The 15,280-nt window shown below is 45.3% G+C and overlaps 1 protein-coding gene across 3 annotated transcripts in view; it reads right to left on the bottom strand.

Moving 5' to 3' along the window:
- Positions 1-502: 502 nt before the first annotated feature.
- WNT11 (Wnt family member 11) overlaps positions 503-15,280 on the bottom strand; it is a 31,890-nt gene continuing 17,112 nt past the window's right edge. For all 3 annotated transcript variants that reach the window (XM_005024087.6, XM_005024086.6, XM_072032916.1), the window contains one exon: positions 503-5,515. In XM_005024087.6, coding sequence (XP_005024144.1) covers positions 5,341-5,515 — 175 coding nt within the window. In that variant the 3' untranslated portion in view covers positions 503-5,340. The remainder of the gene's footprint in view (positions 5,516-15,280) is intronic.

Genomic DNA, 15,280 nt, shown 5'->3' with positions numbered 1-15,280 from the left:
AACCGCCCTTCAGTCCTCCCAAGGTTTTCAGCACTTTGGCCCTGGTCCAGAGGAGCACTTACACACGTGTTTAGCTCGGAGAGGGTGAGCAGTCCCCATTTGGGTTGTGGCTGTGTGGTGTGGATGGGCATATTCTCCGTGCACAGCGACCCACAGCAGATTTCTTGCACCAGGTTCATCCCCACATGCAGAGGGGATGTGGTGTTTGCAGCATTTCCCCTCCTGCCCCAGCTCCTGGTGTCGTTTGATTATGTGACACCCTCTTCTGCTTTTTTTTTTTTTTAATTATTATTATTTTTAGGAGACATTTCCAGGCCATGTGGTTCTGGTGAAAGCCTTGAAAAAATTCCACTTAAAGGAGTAAAAAACAAAACAAAAAACAACTCCACATAACACAGACATGATCTTTAAAATAACTCATTTCATATTTACAAGGCAGACAAAAGCACATTTTCACTTTTAACAAAAACAAACAAACAACAAAATGACGATCCACAATGCATACCATTGTTATTATTTTTTATTATTATTGTTGCTCTTATAATTAGGAAACAAAGCGAATGCTGCGTCCCTGAACAGGGGGTAACTTTTGTTCTAGATGAATAAACCATAGCTCTGCTGAAATATTTAATCAAACTCCATCTGACTGATGAAACTGCTCCTGAGGGGAAAACAAAGCAAAACAAAACATGTTGTGCATGTTAAAGTCATTAATCTCAGGTGGATTTCAAGTTTCCTGTTCTTTCCCCCCTCTCCCAAGTCTTGTTTTCTGCTCTGTCTCCCACGTGAGGAGGACAAAGTCTGGGTCCAGTCTGCTCTTGGGGACAAAATGATGGTGTTTCCACACAGGGAAGGCAAATCCTTTGTGGTGGGGTGAGGGAGTCAAGGACGAGGTTGTAGAGTGCGTGGTAAGGAGAAGGACTGGCTAGGATTTTGGTTTGGGAGAGAAAAAATGACTCCAGACCATGAGAGATGGCTTCACAGCTTCCTGCTTCGATTCTGTTTGATTCCTGGAGTGATCCCATCAGGAATCTGTTTGCAAATGAAGTGCAGGAGAAGGAAAAGCCCAGGGCTGAGCTTTCCTCCTGCTACCCTCATCCCCTTGTACCTCCAGAGCATCCTCTCAGCATCTTCCCCAGGCTGGTACCTGGGGTGTGCACCGCATGCGTGGCTCACTGAGAGGATGCTCATGGTTCTGTTTTCTAGCAGAAAGCAGCCATGGTCCCTTGAGGACTCTAATATCTCTTTCCTGACAAAGGCACAATTATTGTATTCCGATTTGTGCCTCCTTTCCCCTCCCGTTCCCCTCACCAAGGGCTTTTGTAGCTGTACATGAAACACTCACAGGGTGCCTGCTTGAGCATGATGAAGATACTTTCCATTTTGCAGACCAAAATATAAAAAAATAAATAAAATTGGATGGGAGTCTTCTATAATGAATGTCGTTTGCCTACCTTGGGGAGCAACCTAAATGATATAAAGCTGGAAGGGGGTGAGGATGGGGGAAATTCATCAAAAAGTATAAAGCCAGCTGGATGCGTGCAAGGTTTAAATCCTCAGATTTGGAAATAGCATTAAGTACAAGCTGTTTTATTAAACCACGGATTTTTGGAAATTCATTTTTTTTTTTCCGAATGAATAAATGCTACAAAGCCACCAACATAATACTTTTCAAGATAGCTTGTCTTTTTTCCCTCAAGGGTAATATTGCAATATTTTGAAATGGTTTATGGGAAATGTTTATGGGAATATATCAGCTGTATTTTCCCAGCTAATGTAACAAAGCTGTATAGTAGGATGTGGAGCTAAGCCAAATTATGCCAGCTGCTGGGACCTAGCAGGGCATGTTAGGAGACAGGGAACTGTAGCATCACCCTACAGATACAGTCACATTAATTAAAGCCATTTCATTCAGAAGATGAAAGACTTTTGTGTTTTGGAGCAAAGTCTTGAAAGCTTACTGCCACAGGGTTGGTATGCAAGGTGTTGCTCTGCTGTTAGGGATACAGTTTCCTTGCAAAAAACTGCAAATTTGGTTTGTGGCAAATGTTCTTTCAGGCCATACATGCACAGAATTAATTGGCAGCTGCGTTTCTGACTCTCATTGCACTGAGCATTGCAATTGCAAGCAAGAGCACTTCTCCCTTCTGGCCTCTTTCATAGAATCACAGAATAGTTTGGGTTGGAAGGGACCTCAAAGATCACCTAACTCCAACCCCCTGCCATGGGCAGGGACATCTCCCACTACACCAGGTTGCTCAAAACCCCATCCAGGCTGGCCTTGGGCACTGCCAGGGATGGAGCACCCACAGCTTCTCTGGGCAAACCTCTCTCTGCACTTTGATGCTGATGCCAGGAGAAAAGCACCCAGAACACCAGGAGCTCGATGACCCTAATTTGCTGGATGAAACAGGGCTGTGCAACAAGGGGTGCTGGTTAGGGTTCAGCCACTGAAGAGAAGAAAAAGGTTTCTGAAACTTGGGAGTTATGGCAAAAAGAGCGTAGCAGCATTGATTCATACATCAACAGCCTAGGACATGGGCTGGGGCCTCAGTGACTCAAAGAAGCAAAGCACAGATGAAGCCAGTTGTGAAGGATTTCGGGAGGAGCAAGAAGAGATTTTGAGCCTGGATGCACCGAACCACAATCCTCCAAGCACTGCAGCCATTTCAATTCAACATCTAGAGGTCACTTCCCACCTTGGGGTCTGAGGACCTGCAGATGCCTGGTAGGCTTACTCACATCTTCTCTCGTTCTGCAAAGATAAGATTTCGCCTGACATGGGAAAAGCAGCTGAGGAACAAGGGCCTGACATTGGAGGAGTGAAATGCAGCTGAAAACAATGTGCATACGGAGCATTTCTTCCATCTCGCTATTTTTTGCGCCAAGCCCAAAGACTCAAGACATCAGCAAGGGAGCAAGAAAAAGTCATTACAGCACAGAATTGAAATGCTCAAGTTTTCCTTCAGTCAGAACATCCCTTGGCTTCGTCAGAAACTGGAATTAAAAAAAGAAAATTCCTTAAAAGAATGAAAGCTGACTTTGTCTTTACAATATCAAACAAAGCCAAATTCTGGCTTTGGAGAGCAGTGGGACCCGTGCCACCGACCTGTCTGCATGTCAGCCTAAAGACACCCAACCGCTCATCACACCGTGCTGCGGAGACATTTCAGTCCACCAGCTTTTATGGGGTGACAATAACACAAACCACTGACAAAGTACCAAAGGCCTCTTTTTGCCTCCTCGGGGCTGGGGGAGGGAAAGGCACGGAGGAGACCAAACCCATTACAGCAAAGCAAAGTAGCTGAGGAGAACAAAATATCACTAATTTTGCTTGCACGCAATGCTAGAGAATGAAACATCTCTAATTTTGCTCTACAGCCCACCACGCTATTTTCTGCTAGCTCCCCGGTGCTGCTCAGAGGCAAGTCAGAAGCAGTTGGCTCCTAGAGAGTGGCTGGTTGGGAAGAAAAGGAAAAGAGTGTTTCCCTCTAGGGAAGTGCCACTGTCCCCACATTTGTGTAGGAGTGATTTGCTGGCTGCTTACATGACTTTGATTGCAGAGCAGGCTCCCCAAAAATGATTTGAAGGACCTCACAGCCTTCTCCTGGAGCAGACATCCCTCTCCAGTGTCCCTTTTCCTAACAGAGACACAGAGGTGAATGCCCGTAGCAAAAAAAGAGAGGCAAAGCAACTGAACTTGAGCTAAAACCTCCGCTGCACAGCATCTCTCTGCACTCAGGAGTGAGAAACAAGCCACCCATGAGAAGCATCAGTCATGTTTGTGACTGCACTCCCTGAGGGCACTGGGATATTTAACCAATGCACAACAAAAAAAAAGGAACAAGAACGGTGACTCTTCCTTCCTCCAAGTGCTCCATTTCATTATCTTGACTGTATCTTGGCTAATTCTGCTCAAAATAAAGAGGCTGGGGAAACAGGGAATACAGGAACTTATCGATCGCACGCCAGCGAGTGCCTCGAGCCTTGCTCTTCTCCTGTCCTTGGGAGGGAGACCGGGGTTTGCTTTCCAAGTAGGAAACAATGTCCTTGAGTGAAACATAATAAGCTAACATTCTGCTGATGCACCAGTAACTTCAGCATTTATTTCATACTATTGTTAAGGCTTGTTTATAGTATATAGATATATTTACGTAGGAAGAAGAGTAGAGGAAAGCGCAAGATATATCTTATAAATATTTCTGTATGTCTGCATACAAAAGAAAATATGTACAGCCACCCATAGTGGTTTTCTCTGCGCCAGGGCAGGGCCATGCGAAGGACTGATGTGTTCCCACTCCTTTCTGCAGGGAATAGCTGCTACCCTGCACATCTGCGTGCCAGGACTGGACCTGCTCTGCTCTCTGTGTTTTTTTGGGGCTGGGTCAATAGTTTTGCTAGGGGGAGAGAGGCAGTGGCACCTTTCCCTAAGGACTGGATGGCCCAGTGTGGCAGAACAAGTGTGAGTTGCCAAAGGGCAAGACAGAAAGAGAGCAGGAGCTTTCTTCTTATTTTTTTCCACTGTATTTTCACTTCACTTTTGTACTTTATCCTAATGGACCCACTGCAACCCAAGGACCCCATTAAATCCTTCTCAGTGTGCCCTACTCTCGCTGTCTCTGGCATCCCATAGTTGTTTTTATTTTCCATGGCTGAGTGTGAAGCCCCATCCAGCCCAGACAACTCAGGGACAGCTTTCCCTGTAGCAGCAACTGGGAAGTCACAGACCTGCTTAAAAGAAAGGTTAAAATGGGTTAGTCATTTCAGGGCATGGACCTGAAATCTTTCCACCTTTACCATCCTGAGTGGATGCTTCCGCGTTAAAAATTAAGTCTTTGGCAATAAATGCAGTTATTGCTGAACAGTTGTAGCGTTTTTGCTTCTGGGATGGTCCTAAAGCAGACTCGGTACCTCTGTGAGAAGGCACAAGCAGGTGTGAGCCTTGGTTATTTTCAGGCAGGTGTTGCTTTTCTTCCCCAAGGGAAAGTTTCTAATTTTGCTTCTCAAAATATTAAGGCACTTGATGGCTGGAAATTATTGGCAACCATACGAAATATTTTGGAAGAAGATACCATCCCAAATGAGTTTTTGTCTTCTCAGAGAGCATTTTATTGGTGGGGAAAAGCCTTCTGGTTTTTTACATTTTTAAGGGTCTCATTTTTACGTGGCATGATTGCTTTTTTTTTTGCTTTTTTTTTTTTTTTTTTGCCCTCCTACCATCTGTCTTCAAGTCCGTGTCTTTACAAGATGAACGACGTCTAGTCGGGGAAATGTTTTCTCTTCTCTGAATAGTGCTGGGGTGCCGCTGGCGTCTCAGCTCCCGGGCGGAGTGAGGGGCTTTCACTTGCACACGTATCTCTCGACAGTCCTCTCGCACTTTTTACAGGTCACGTAGCAGCACCAGTGGTATTTGCAGTGGCACCGCTCCACCACTTTGTCCATGTAGGGGTTGTAGCCTCTGCCGCAGCACATCAGGTCACAGCTGTCGCTCCCGTTGGAGGTCTTGTTGCATTGCCTGGAAGAAAGGAAAGGTGGTGAGAAGTTGTAAACGCCAGCGGGGCTTTCCCAACCAAGGATGGGGCAGTGTCTGTGGTGGTGTGAGGTGCTGGGTGAAGGCAGCGTGGTGGAGAACCAGGGCTGCACTTGCATTTTTCTGGGCAACCTGCTTAGGGCTGAGAAGAGCTCCAGTTGGATGGGATGTGACCTAGTGGGAGGTGTTCCTGACCATGGCAGGACACTGAAATTAGATGATCCTTAATGTCCCTTCCAACCCAAACCATTCTGTGGTTCTGTTTCTATGACCATAAAGTCCCGTTTAGGCAGGAGGTTTGGGTCTAATGACCTCCAGATGTCCCTTCCAACCTAAAACACTCTGTGGTTCTGTGATCACCTGCTCCCAAAATAGCATTAAATTCCACTTCTGCCCCTCAGTTCAGGCTTAAAAGGATTCAGGCTGCCTGTTGTCCGAGGTGGGCAGGAACTGGCTCCCACATAGGCCAAGAAGCAAAGCTATTGTGATACCTTCACCACAACATAAACTCATCGTCCCTACCAAAGTGTATCTCCAGGCAGGCTCTGAGGCTGTCTGAAAGGAGCTGGGGTAAGATGATGCCCTAAAGAACAAACACCGGTGTTTGTCCAGCACGACCTAACCTGAAAATCATAGGGGACGAACCCTGCAGCCAGAGAGTGTTTGCACAGGCTCCGTGCCAATGATCCCAGGCAGGGAAAGCTCCTGAGCAGACTCCTACAGCCATTATTCAGCCCTGAACCTCTCAGGGAAATTACAACCGATCCTAGCAGGGCCAGGACTCTGCATTTTTCCCTCCAAGTGTGTCCCAGCCCAGCAGAAGCAGCCGGGGAGCTGCCCCTGTCCCACCCCGAGCCCTGACCCAGGAGCAGGCAGCACAGCGGGAGCGCAGCGCAGGATGACAAGTCGCCAAATATCACACGGCCTTTCACTGCTTGTTTTGCTTCTGCTTTTAATTAAAGCCAGGCTCGTCGGGATAAGTCGGGCATTGTGTGGGGTTCCCTTGCTTCAAATGCATGCAAGGAGCTGGCTTGAGGTTTTTGGAAATAACCCACGAACTGGGGAATCTTTTTCCTTGATCGCCAGCATGGAGAAGCCTCGGAAGGGGCTGAAGAGCTGGATCCTCAGCCAACCTCAAAGATCAACTATCAAACTCTCCTAAAATACTTCAAGCAGATAGATGTGAAAACACAACAAGCATTGACTTTTGGATGAAATGAACCACGCCCTGGAGATGCCATTTCTCCAGGGGCTGTAAAGATAAGCAAGGGTGAAAGTGTTCATGTTTGGTCAGATGCCTGACACTAATGGTTTAGTGTAAAAGATCTCATTATGCACCCAACACGGTGAGCCTGTGAACTTGGTGGAGACTTGACATTGCTGCAAGAAAGGCGATTTGAAGATTGCAGGGAGATTGCTGACATCTCTCCTAAATCTCATCCTGCCTGGCTGTTTTGGACAGAAACAGTTTGAGGCAAATTTGGGGCAGGGAAAGGAGAAATTCGGACGCTTGAGCTGAGCACTCCATTAATAGATGAAAACAAATCCATGAGATTTATAGAAATTCCTCATGAGGTAATGCTTTAGGAGAAGTTATGGGATTAATGAGGTGTTGGGATTTTGTTCTTGTTCTTCTCTTATTTATTTCTGACTCAGGCGGGCCTCCTGTTTGTTATTTCTGACTTGCATTCCTCCCCAGGTTCAGTTTTTAAAGGCTCCCCCCCTTCTCCCCTTCATTCGGGAGTGTGTGTAAATATTTACAAACCTTTGAAAGCCTCTACCGAAGGCAAAGTCTGCAACCACACCAAGTGTGTTTGCCTAATGCTGAACCAAAGGCGTTGTTACTGCCCTGGGGGCCGGGGCCCCTCTGCCAGGAAACCTCCGAATGACTCCTCATAAATGTATTTGTAAATGCATTAAATATTCAGAGCAAAGGTTCAAATATAGGGATGGTGACATTAGAAGAAGGGAGGGAATTTGACAACCTTACTCAGCTTTACCGGTGGCTGGAAAAGTTGCTGTGTGGAGGTTCCCCTGGTGAGGACTGGGAATCTGCAGGAGCACAGGGCTGGGTGTGCGGTGTGTCCCTGCCCCCTTGTGCAAAAAAAAATCATTAAAATGGCCAAGGAAAGGGACATGGTGCCACTCTGGCTCCAGTTCACCACCAGAGAGTGAAATTTATCCCGTTTAGAGAGCAAAGCCCTTCCACCTGTTGCCTGGGTTCAAGGAATCACCCTTTCCTTGCACCCAACTCCTGTGGTTTGAGGGGGGGGAAAATGACCTAAACGGGCTTTCCCATAGCTGTGTCCATCCCTTTCAGCCTGAAATATAGGAAAAGAACAAAATCTTACCCCAAATCCCCAAGCTTCCCTCAGTTTGGGATCAAGGAACAGTGACATTTTGGAAGGAAGAAGGAGTAAGGAGCCAAAGCAAAGCTTTTGACTCTATCCCGAACCTAAATGTGTTTCTAGAAAGCTTTTCTGACAATGCCACTAACCAGGCATATTGTTCTCTGTTTTAAATTATAGTCACGGGTGAATTATCTTGATTTTCTTTTTTCTTTTTAAACAAACTGAAACAAAGTTAGTTTCTCAGCTGTAACTAGCCATACAAAAAGCAAGTGGAGAAAGACAAAGGAGCCCGAAGACCAGAGTTTACCCACAGAAGCTGCCCCCAAGCATCTGCTTTCAGAGCCCACGGCTGCGATCTCAGCAGGCTCCCTGCTGATGGGTTAAGTTCAGTCTCATTTGTTTTGGGCCCGGTCCAGCACAATTCCAGCAACTCGGAGAAATGCCCTCCTCCCGAGTCTCGGAGAGAAAACATGAACACAGGCGATTGCATCTTAACACAACACCGTAACCTCTAGCAGCACTTGGAAGACTGGTGAAAAACGATGCTTCGGCCACAATCCCAGCCAAGGTCCTGGCTCAGGAACAGGCTTTCACGTTGCCACGGTGCTTTGTCCTTCTTCAAGCAAGAAGGGAGGAGGTCAGCCCTGCTGACTGGACAAATCCTGCTCAGTCTGCTTGTCCAAAACTCCCCCTTCCAGCCCTCTTTGTGAAAACACTGCCGTGCATCACTCCCTGAGCCCCAACAGCCTCATCACGGGGGTGGTCTCTGGCACGGATGGGCAAGGACATCTTGGCACCTCTAAGAGTCTTCCCTGTCTCACATCTCCAAGCCATCTCACTGTTACCTTCAGGGGGATTTGCATTTTAAAATACCCATTTTTCTCTCTTGCAGAGGGGGGGAGGAGGTTTTCTGCTTTGTTCTGCAGTGAGCTGCAGGAGGAATTTCATCTGGAAATCTTAAGTACAGCAGGCAGGAGCACAAAGTGAACGGCAGCTTGCTCAAGCTCTCCTTAAAACCACCCAAGCCATGTGCTAGGAGAACTCGAGCAAGATTTTCTAGTCAAAAGCAAGATCAGTGAGTCCTCTACCTGCAAACCATCCACCTTCCACCATCCTGTTTAGGATTGCATTTTCAGATCTTTTAGGGCCTTGCAAGAGTGAGATGTGGGAGCTGCTTACAAGGACCTAAGAAATGTCCTGCCTGGCCCAGGATTCTGCAATGGCTGTGGGAGATGCTATTTAGAGAAGAAAACACAAATCTGTCCACTTTCTGCAGTCTTCCCCCTCGTACTCCACCAGCATCTGGGCTGTTGCGTTAGGGATGACAGAAGAGACATTCCTGTTTGACCTCAGAGGATCCCCCTGTGGGCATGTTGGCCATGGGTTTGTCTCATCCCTTTCTGACCGCAGGGAAACCACCTGTCTCCATGAACTCCAGCAGCCACAAGTCCCAGAAGACACTACTGCTGTGTAAAGAAATACTTTCTTTTCTCTCTTTTAGATCAAGTTCCTCGTCGTCTCTCTAGTGCCCTTTGCTCCGGTAATGTCATGCTGCACAGCAGTACATAAAGGAAAGAAAAATAATTCGAGTCCCCCAGGAAGCATGTAAAACAATGGGCATTGCTAAAAATACATCAAAGTGCACAATTTCATGTACGATTTCGAGGGCAGGATCTTAACTACTTTTAAATTGCTTTCTCATCCACAAGGAATATCTGGAGACTGACACTGAACAACTGTACAAAAGAGAGTTATCAATACTTCATGTCAGCAAGGAGATGTCAAGGGAGATCCTGGAACCAGCCTGTATTTTCATTAAAGAACAGAGAGCAAGCTTACAAGCCTGTGGATAATGCCGGGGCAAAAGGAACCGAGAGCGTTTTGTGAGGGTAGATTAAAATGCAAAGCAAGCAACACACTTTGAGAAAGATCCAGATAAATGTGGGAACCTTCCCAGGAGAGTCAGAGGAGCAGTTCAGAAAGCAGAAAAGGTTGAAGGAACTGGCTTAGAGAAGTAAGAGCTGACTCCCCATCTACAAAAGATTATTGCAAAAAGGAGAGAACAAATGTTCTTTATACGCAGAGGAAAGAGGACAAGAAATGACTGGATGGATTTGGAAAAATAAAAAATAATAATAAAAAAAATCAGGTTAAGACAAATTTAGCCCTAAGGACAGTAAAGCTCTGGAACGGGTTGTTCCAGAAGCTGTTTTTTAGAGAGTAGATAAACACCTTCAGTAACGGGCCAGGTATTCTCAGTTCCGTCTCACTGCTAAAATGATCAGGCTCTGTGGAGTCATTCCCAGCCCTAGTTTGAGGCAGAGGGACTAAATATGTTTAGGAGAGCTGGCTTTTTTTTTTTTTTTCCCAAATTCACTATCCACTGCAATTTTACTATATGAAATTATATTTAACCACCAGAACTCTCATTATTTACAAATGATTTCAGGTCAAATTCAGGTCTCTCAAAGCAGGAAGGATTCAAACTTCCCTGGGGCTTAAATGAGAAAAAGCCCAAGAAAGTACAGCTGGCCCATCCACTGAAATTGGTGCCAATTACGAACATGTTACCTTGGGAAGGTGGGAATGGCAGGTGGAAGGAACAGAAAGGAGCTATTTTTCTGACTTTTCTTTGGTTTAAACTTCTGGAACACTCACAGAGGATTTTTTTGTTGCTAGTTATTTGCTATTTGTTGAATCCCATGAACATCAGTTCCAAAAGTTACTAAACCATCACACAAATTATAACGAACTCAAAGTCAAAGCTCAGCATATTGTTCCTTGTGCTCTCACTGAGTGATGGAAACTTAAGGAGGACCTAAAAAAAAACACCAAATGATGTTGTCTACCCATAACTACCACTCGTTCCCCTCTAAGTGTGGATGCTTCTGCTAAGAAATTTCATTGCCCACATAGTCACACAATGCAAAGCACTCAGGAAGGTGAAAAAAAAAAGCAGAATGACTGGACACTAACAGGGTCAAAACAAAGGGCTGTCATTGAACATTGAATAACATGGGGTCCTTTCTTCATAGCATTTAAGCAGCCTGGATGTCTGGACCACCAAAATGGCAAAGAGGTAGCCACCAGCCACTAACTCCTTGCAGCATGTTCAGGTAACTCCATGCATGTTCCTATCCAACAAAACAAATCAGCATGAGACACCTCGGGAGAGAATTAAGACCAAATATTTTGTATTGCAGAAGTAAAAGAGTCAAGACATAAGCAAGGAGCAACCACCAAAGGATGGCCACGTTCATGGCTAGAGTCAGCTAAGGAGTGGTGGCTGAGCAACCTAGTTTGAGCACGACATTGAAGCCTGATTTCTGCAGCATTAAGAGAGCTCCTTCCCATCTTCAGCAAGGAGGGAGCCTCATTTGCTGGGCTCCAAGGCTGCTCTGGGAAAGATCAGTAATAAACAGCTCAGTAATCTCTGCAAGGCCTCGGGGGCTGGAGACTTTTTGCATGGCAGAGTTTCCCTTGCCTTGGATTCCTTATGGGACCTTAAACAGCCTTTGAAATACGACACGTTGCACCCTACCGATAAAGAAGGTTAATACTTTTGCTTCTTTTCTCACAAAAGAGGTCCCATTTTTATAATCTACTATTATTTATCTTCTGCTTGAAGCTGATAACAAATTCTTCAGGCAGGAGAAACTGAACTACCTTGTTAAAAGATGAGTTATAGGGTGTTTTCTTCCAAGAAGGCTCTGAAACAGGAATATATACAGGATATGCATTTCCCCGTGCTTGACTTGTATTGAAAGTCATACAATCCACATGCTGCTCCACAGATCAGCTTCTTTAGATTTGTCTCCAGATGATTTTTATTTGCTACAAAAGCATGATGGTGGCAAACAAACACACGGAATTTGGCTGCAATCAGTGCGGGTTGCAGCAAGCCTGTTTGCAGGAGCCTTGGACACCAGTTGCAAAACCCAGCTCCTTAATCAGATTTTGAGCACTTCAAAGAGTTGTGAGGCTTCAAATCACAGGTTTGGGTTCAGCTCCCTGGCTTTGAAATCTGGATACACCCCAACTGCTTGGAGGCATGCAGATTCCCAAACCATTTCTAATTTCAACATGGAATTAAGAGAGGCTGGGATGTCTTAGAAAACACTTCAGGCTCATTCTGAATAAGGCTTTGAAAAGAAGTGAAGGGAAGAGCCCTGAAAGGATTCTGAGTAATTGGGCTCACGTTTTCTGAGTGGATTTTCACGCGGTTGCACTATAAAGTTACTTGATTCCCTTTCCTGCCTGAGAAACGCACAATATGCCTGAGCCATGTGAGGGATAATTACAGAGATGGAAGCAGCTGATTAGATTATCCCTTCCACCCACCTGCCAGTGCAGGATTGTTCCCTACAGCATACGTGGAAACCCAATATGTCCAAGGTGTTGCAACTAAGCCATCAACCCTTGTCCTGCTTCCAGCGTGCTCCTAGCAAGCACCAGACCTGGGGGAGAGGGAGAGCAGAAAGGAATTTGTCTCCGTGTGATATGAAACAACTCACATTGTGTAATGAACATGCAGGAATCTGAATGTTTTAAATCCGGTAACAGGGAAATGGGTTGTTAATCGTAGAATCATAAAAATCACGGAATGAGGGAGTGGTTTGGGTTGGAAGGGACTTTAAAGCCCATCTTATTCCAACTCCCCTGCCATGGTTAGGGATATCTCCCCCCAACCCAGGCTGCCCCAAGTCCCAACCAGCCTGGCCTTGGGCACTGCCAGGGTTGGGGCACCCCCAGCTCCTCTGAGCAGCCTGGACCAGGCCCTCAGCGCCCTCAGAGGGAACAATTTCCTCCTAACATCTAATCGAAATCCACCCTCTTTTAGTTTAAAGCCATTACGCCTTGTCCTGTCACTACACTCCCTGAAAAAGTGTCCCTCTCCAATGGGAACCTCTGCCCAGGCTGAGGTCTCCTGGAGCACAGTGAGACAGCTCTGCACCATGGCACCCTACAAGGAATCCCCAAACCCCTGCTCATGACCAAAAAGAGGTCAAAGAGGGAACAGGCAGGTGGTGGAAGAATAGAAGAGAAGAGAGAAAACAAACGGAGGGACCACCACTAAAATCCCTTTTTGATTATGTTTGCTGTAAAAGACCTTAAAAATTAGCCCAGTAGGAAACAGCAGGATTTCCCCCCCAAAAATTTTGATGTGCACAAGGATAAAATCTTAAGACGCCTCCGGGACTTGGCTTATAAAATAAAAAACATCTTTGGGCTATTTCCATATGAGTGTTTTACATCTTTTAGGGTAAGCATAAGCCACACTTTTTTTTTTTTTCCTGCCCTCTCCCACAGCAGTCTGTTTGTGTTCTTGCTCCTTGTCCCTGTCATTAGCCACTATCTACAGCTGGAACAGAGCCACTGCGTTTAAAATACATCAAATGCCCTCTCCGTGAGAGAAAAAAATGTAGAAGGAAAAAAGGCTTCTATGGGAAAAGGAGGAAGAAGAATAAACCCGACACATTGTGGAGGTTTTATACTTCTTTCCTCTAATTTCTAATTGTGGAGGTTTTTTACTTCTTTCCTCTAAAACAAAGGGCTGCTGTGGCTTGTGTTACACTTGCCAATTTTGAGACACCAGGCATCTTCTCAACCGCACTGAAAATGCGTGTAACTACACATGACCTTATAGCTTGGCCTGAAAGAGACCTACAGCTCAACACAGGTCTATCTCGCCCTCCTCCCCTGCTTCATCATCATCTTGCACATCCAAGAGTAAGGAGTATTTCTTGACAGGTTCCTTCTGAACGTCATCCCCTACTGCCTTAATATCTCACTCCTCTAAATCCTCACTCAATCTCACTTCCCCTGGACCCTTGCCTGGAAGGCTCACAATCACTGCTGTCGCCCAGCTCAGGATAAACAGATGCCTGCAATACATATTTTCCTATCCCCAATAAAAAAAAAAATAAAAAAAAGAAAAAAAAAAACACATTCAAGATCTTGACATATTTTTCATCACTAGTTGGGATAAAAAGGCAAAATCTGCTGTAAAACGAAATTAGATGAATAGGAAGTAACGCCTCCCTCCCCTCTAAAAGGATTTCAGCTCATGGAAAATGTTTCATTTGGCAGATCTCTAATGAATTCAGTTTGTTTTTGACACAACCTGTTGATTTCACGTGATTCCTATAAAACCAATTTCCAAATAACCTCCCCAATTTTTTTCGTTGCGAAACAGCATGTCCCAACAAAGAGGCCTTTTTCAAGACACGAATTTGTCAAAACCCATGCAAATCCACAAAAACACCACTTCCACTTATATGACATTTTCCTTCAGAAAACAATCTCGGCACATGCAGTGCCCTACAGTCCTCAGTGACTCATAAACATCTTCACTGCTAATTACTGCTCCACCACTGGACTGGGAATGAACGAGCTATTGTACGGCAGTCCAGCCATTGCCTGCAGTCCTGGTGAAGGGTACAAAGCTCTAACTGTCACCAAACATCACAGGAGAAAAAGGACACACTTCCCATAAGCTGCCTCACTCAACTGTCGCCTTCACCAGGCCGGCTTCACCAGATAAGTGTTAGTTTATTGTCTATAGAATTGTGGTTCCAGATTAAATTTGGCCATTGCCAAAGGGTATCGTCTAAAAACCATTCACCAAACATTGCTTGAAAGAAAAGTATCCCAAAAGGATGTCTCTTTTGTGCATTTAGATGATTTATTTCACTTCTGTGACAGTAAAAATCTTCTCTCCACTTAATTTCTCAATACACCATGGAAAGACCACTGTGTCCAATAAGAATTAAAATGAAGACACCCAAAAAAAGAAGAGGTGGATGCACCTTGTGACTGCCTGAGACTGCACCACAAAGCATCACAAAGAATGAAGAATTAAAGGAACTATCTGAAGGAAGCCAAGTAAGCAAATAACAACATTAAGCCATCTTGAAATCCAGCTGTTGCATGCACTTAACAAAAATCCTGAAAATTCTTCAGAATGCTGGAAACACAACTATTTGCCCAACAGTGGAACTGATTTGTCAAAGAGGGAATTAAACAGATGATGGGAAGACACATCTGCATCCCGTGGAAGGGACAGCATGGTACCCACTGGAGGTTTGGGTGTGATGGCCTTAAATCACCAATGTTAATGAGATTAAGATATACCTATGCATAAACACGAGACAAAAATACCAGGATTTTTAAAAGGCAGTGGCAGAAAAATCCTAAATATTAATCTTTGTAGGTGGCAGGGCCTTTTTAAGGCTGCCTGGAAGCACTGGTTCGAATTGGGTTAACACTTGCCTGCTTAGGGGAACCTTCAAGTAGAGTAACACCTCATCACACGAGCAAGGGTTGCAAGAGGGGCTCAATAAAGTAAAAATAAGCTGCTAGATCATTGCACCTGCTGAGGTGAGCTGCACAAATGGCT

The sequence above is a fragment of the Anas platyrhynchos genome, chromosome 1, assembly GCF_047663525.1.
Source record: "Anas platyrhynchos isolate ZD024472 breed Pekin duck chromosome 1, IASCAAS_PekinDuck_T2T, whole genome shotgun sequence".
NCBI classification, from domain to species: domain Eukaryota; kingdom Metazoa; phylum Chordata; class Aves; order Anseriformes; family Anatidae; genus Anas; species Anas platyrhynchos.
Note: the sequence above shows the minus strand (reverse complement) of the source record. Positions and strands in the feature narration are given on the sequence as shown.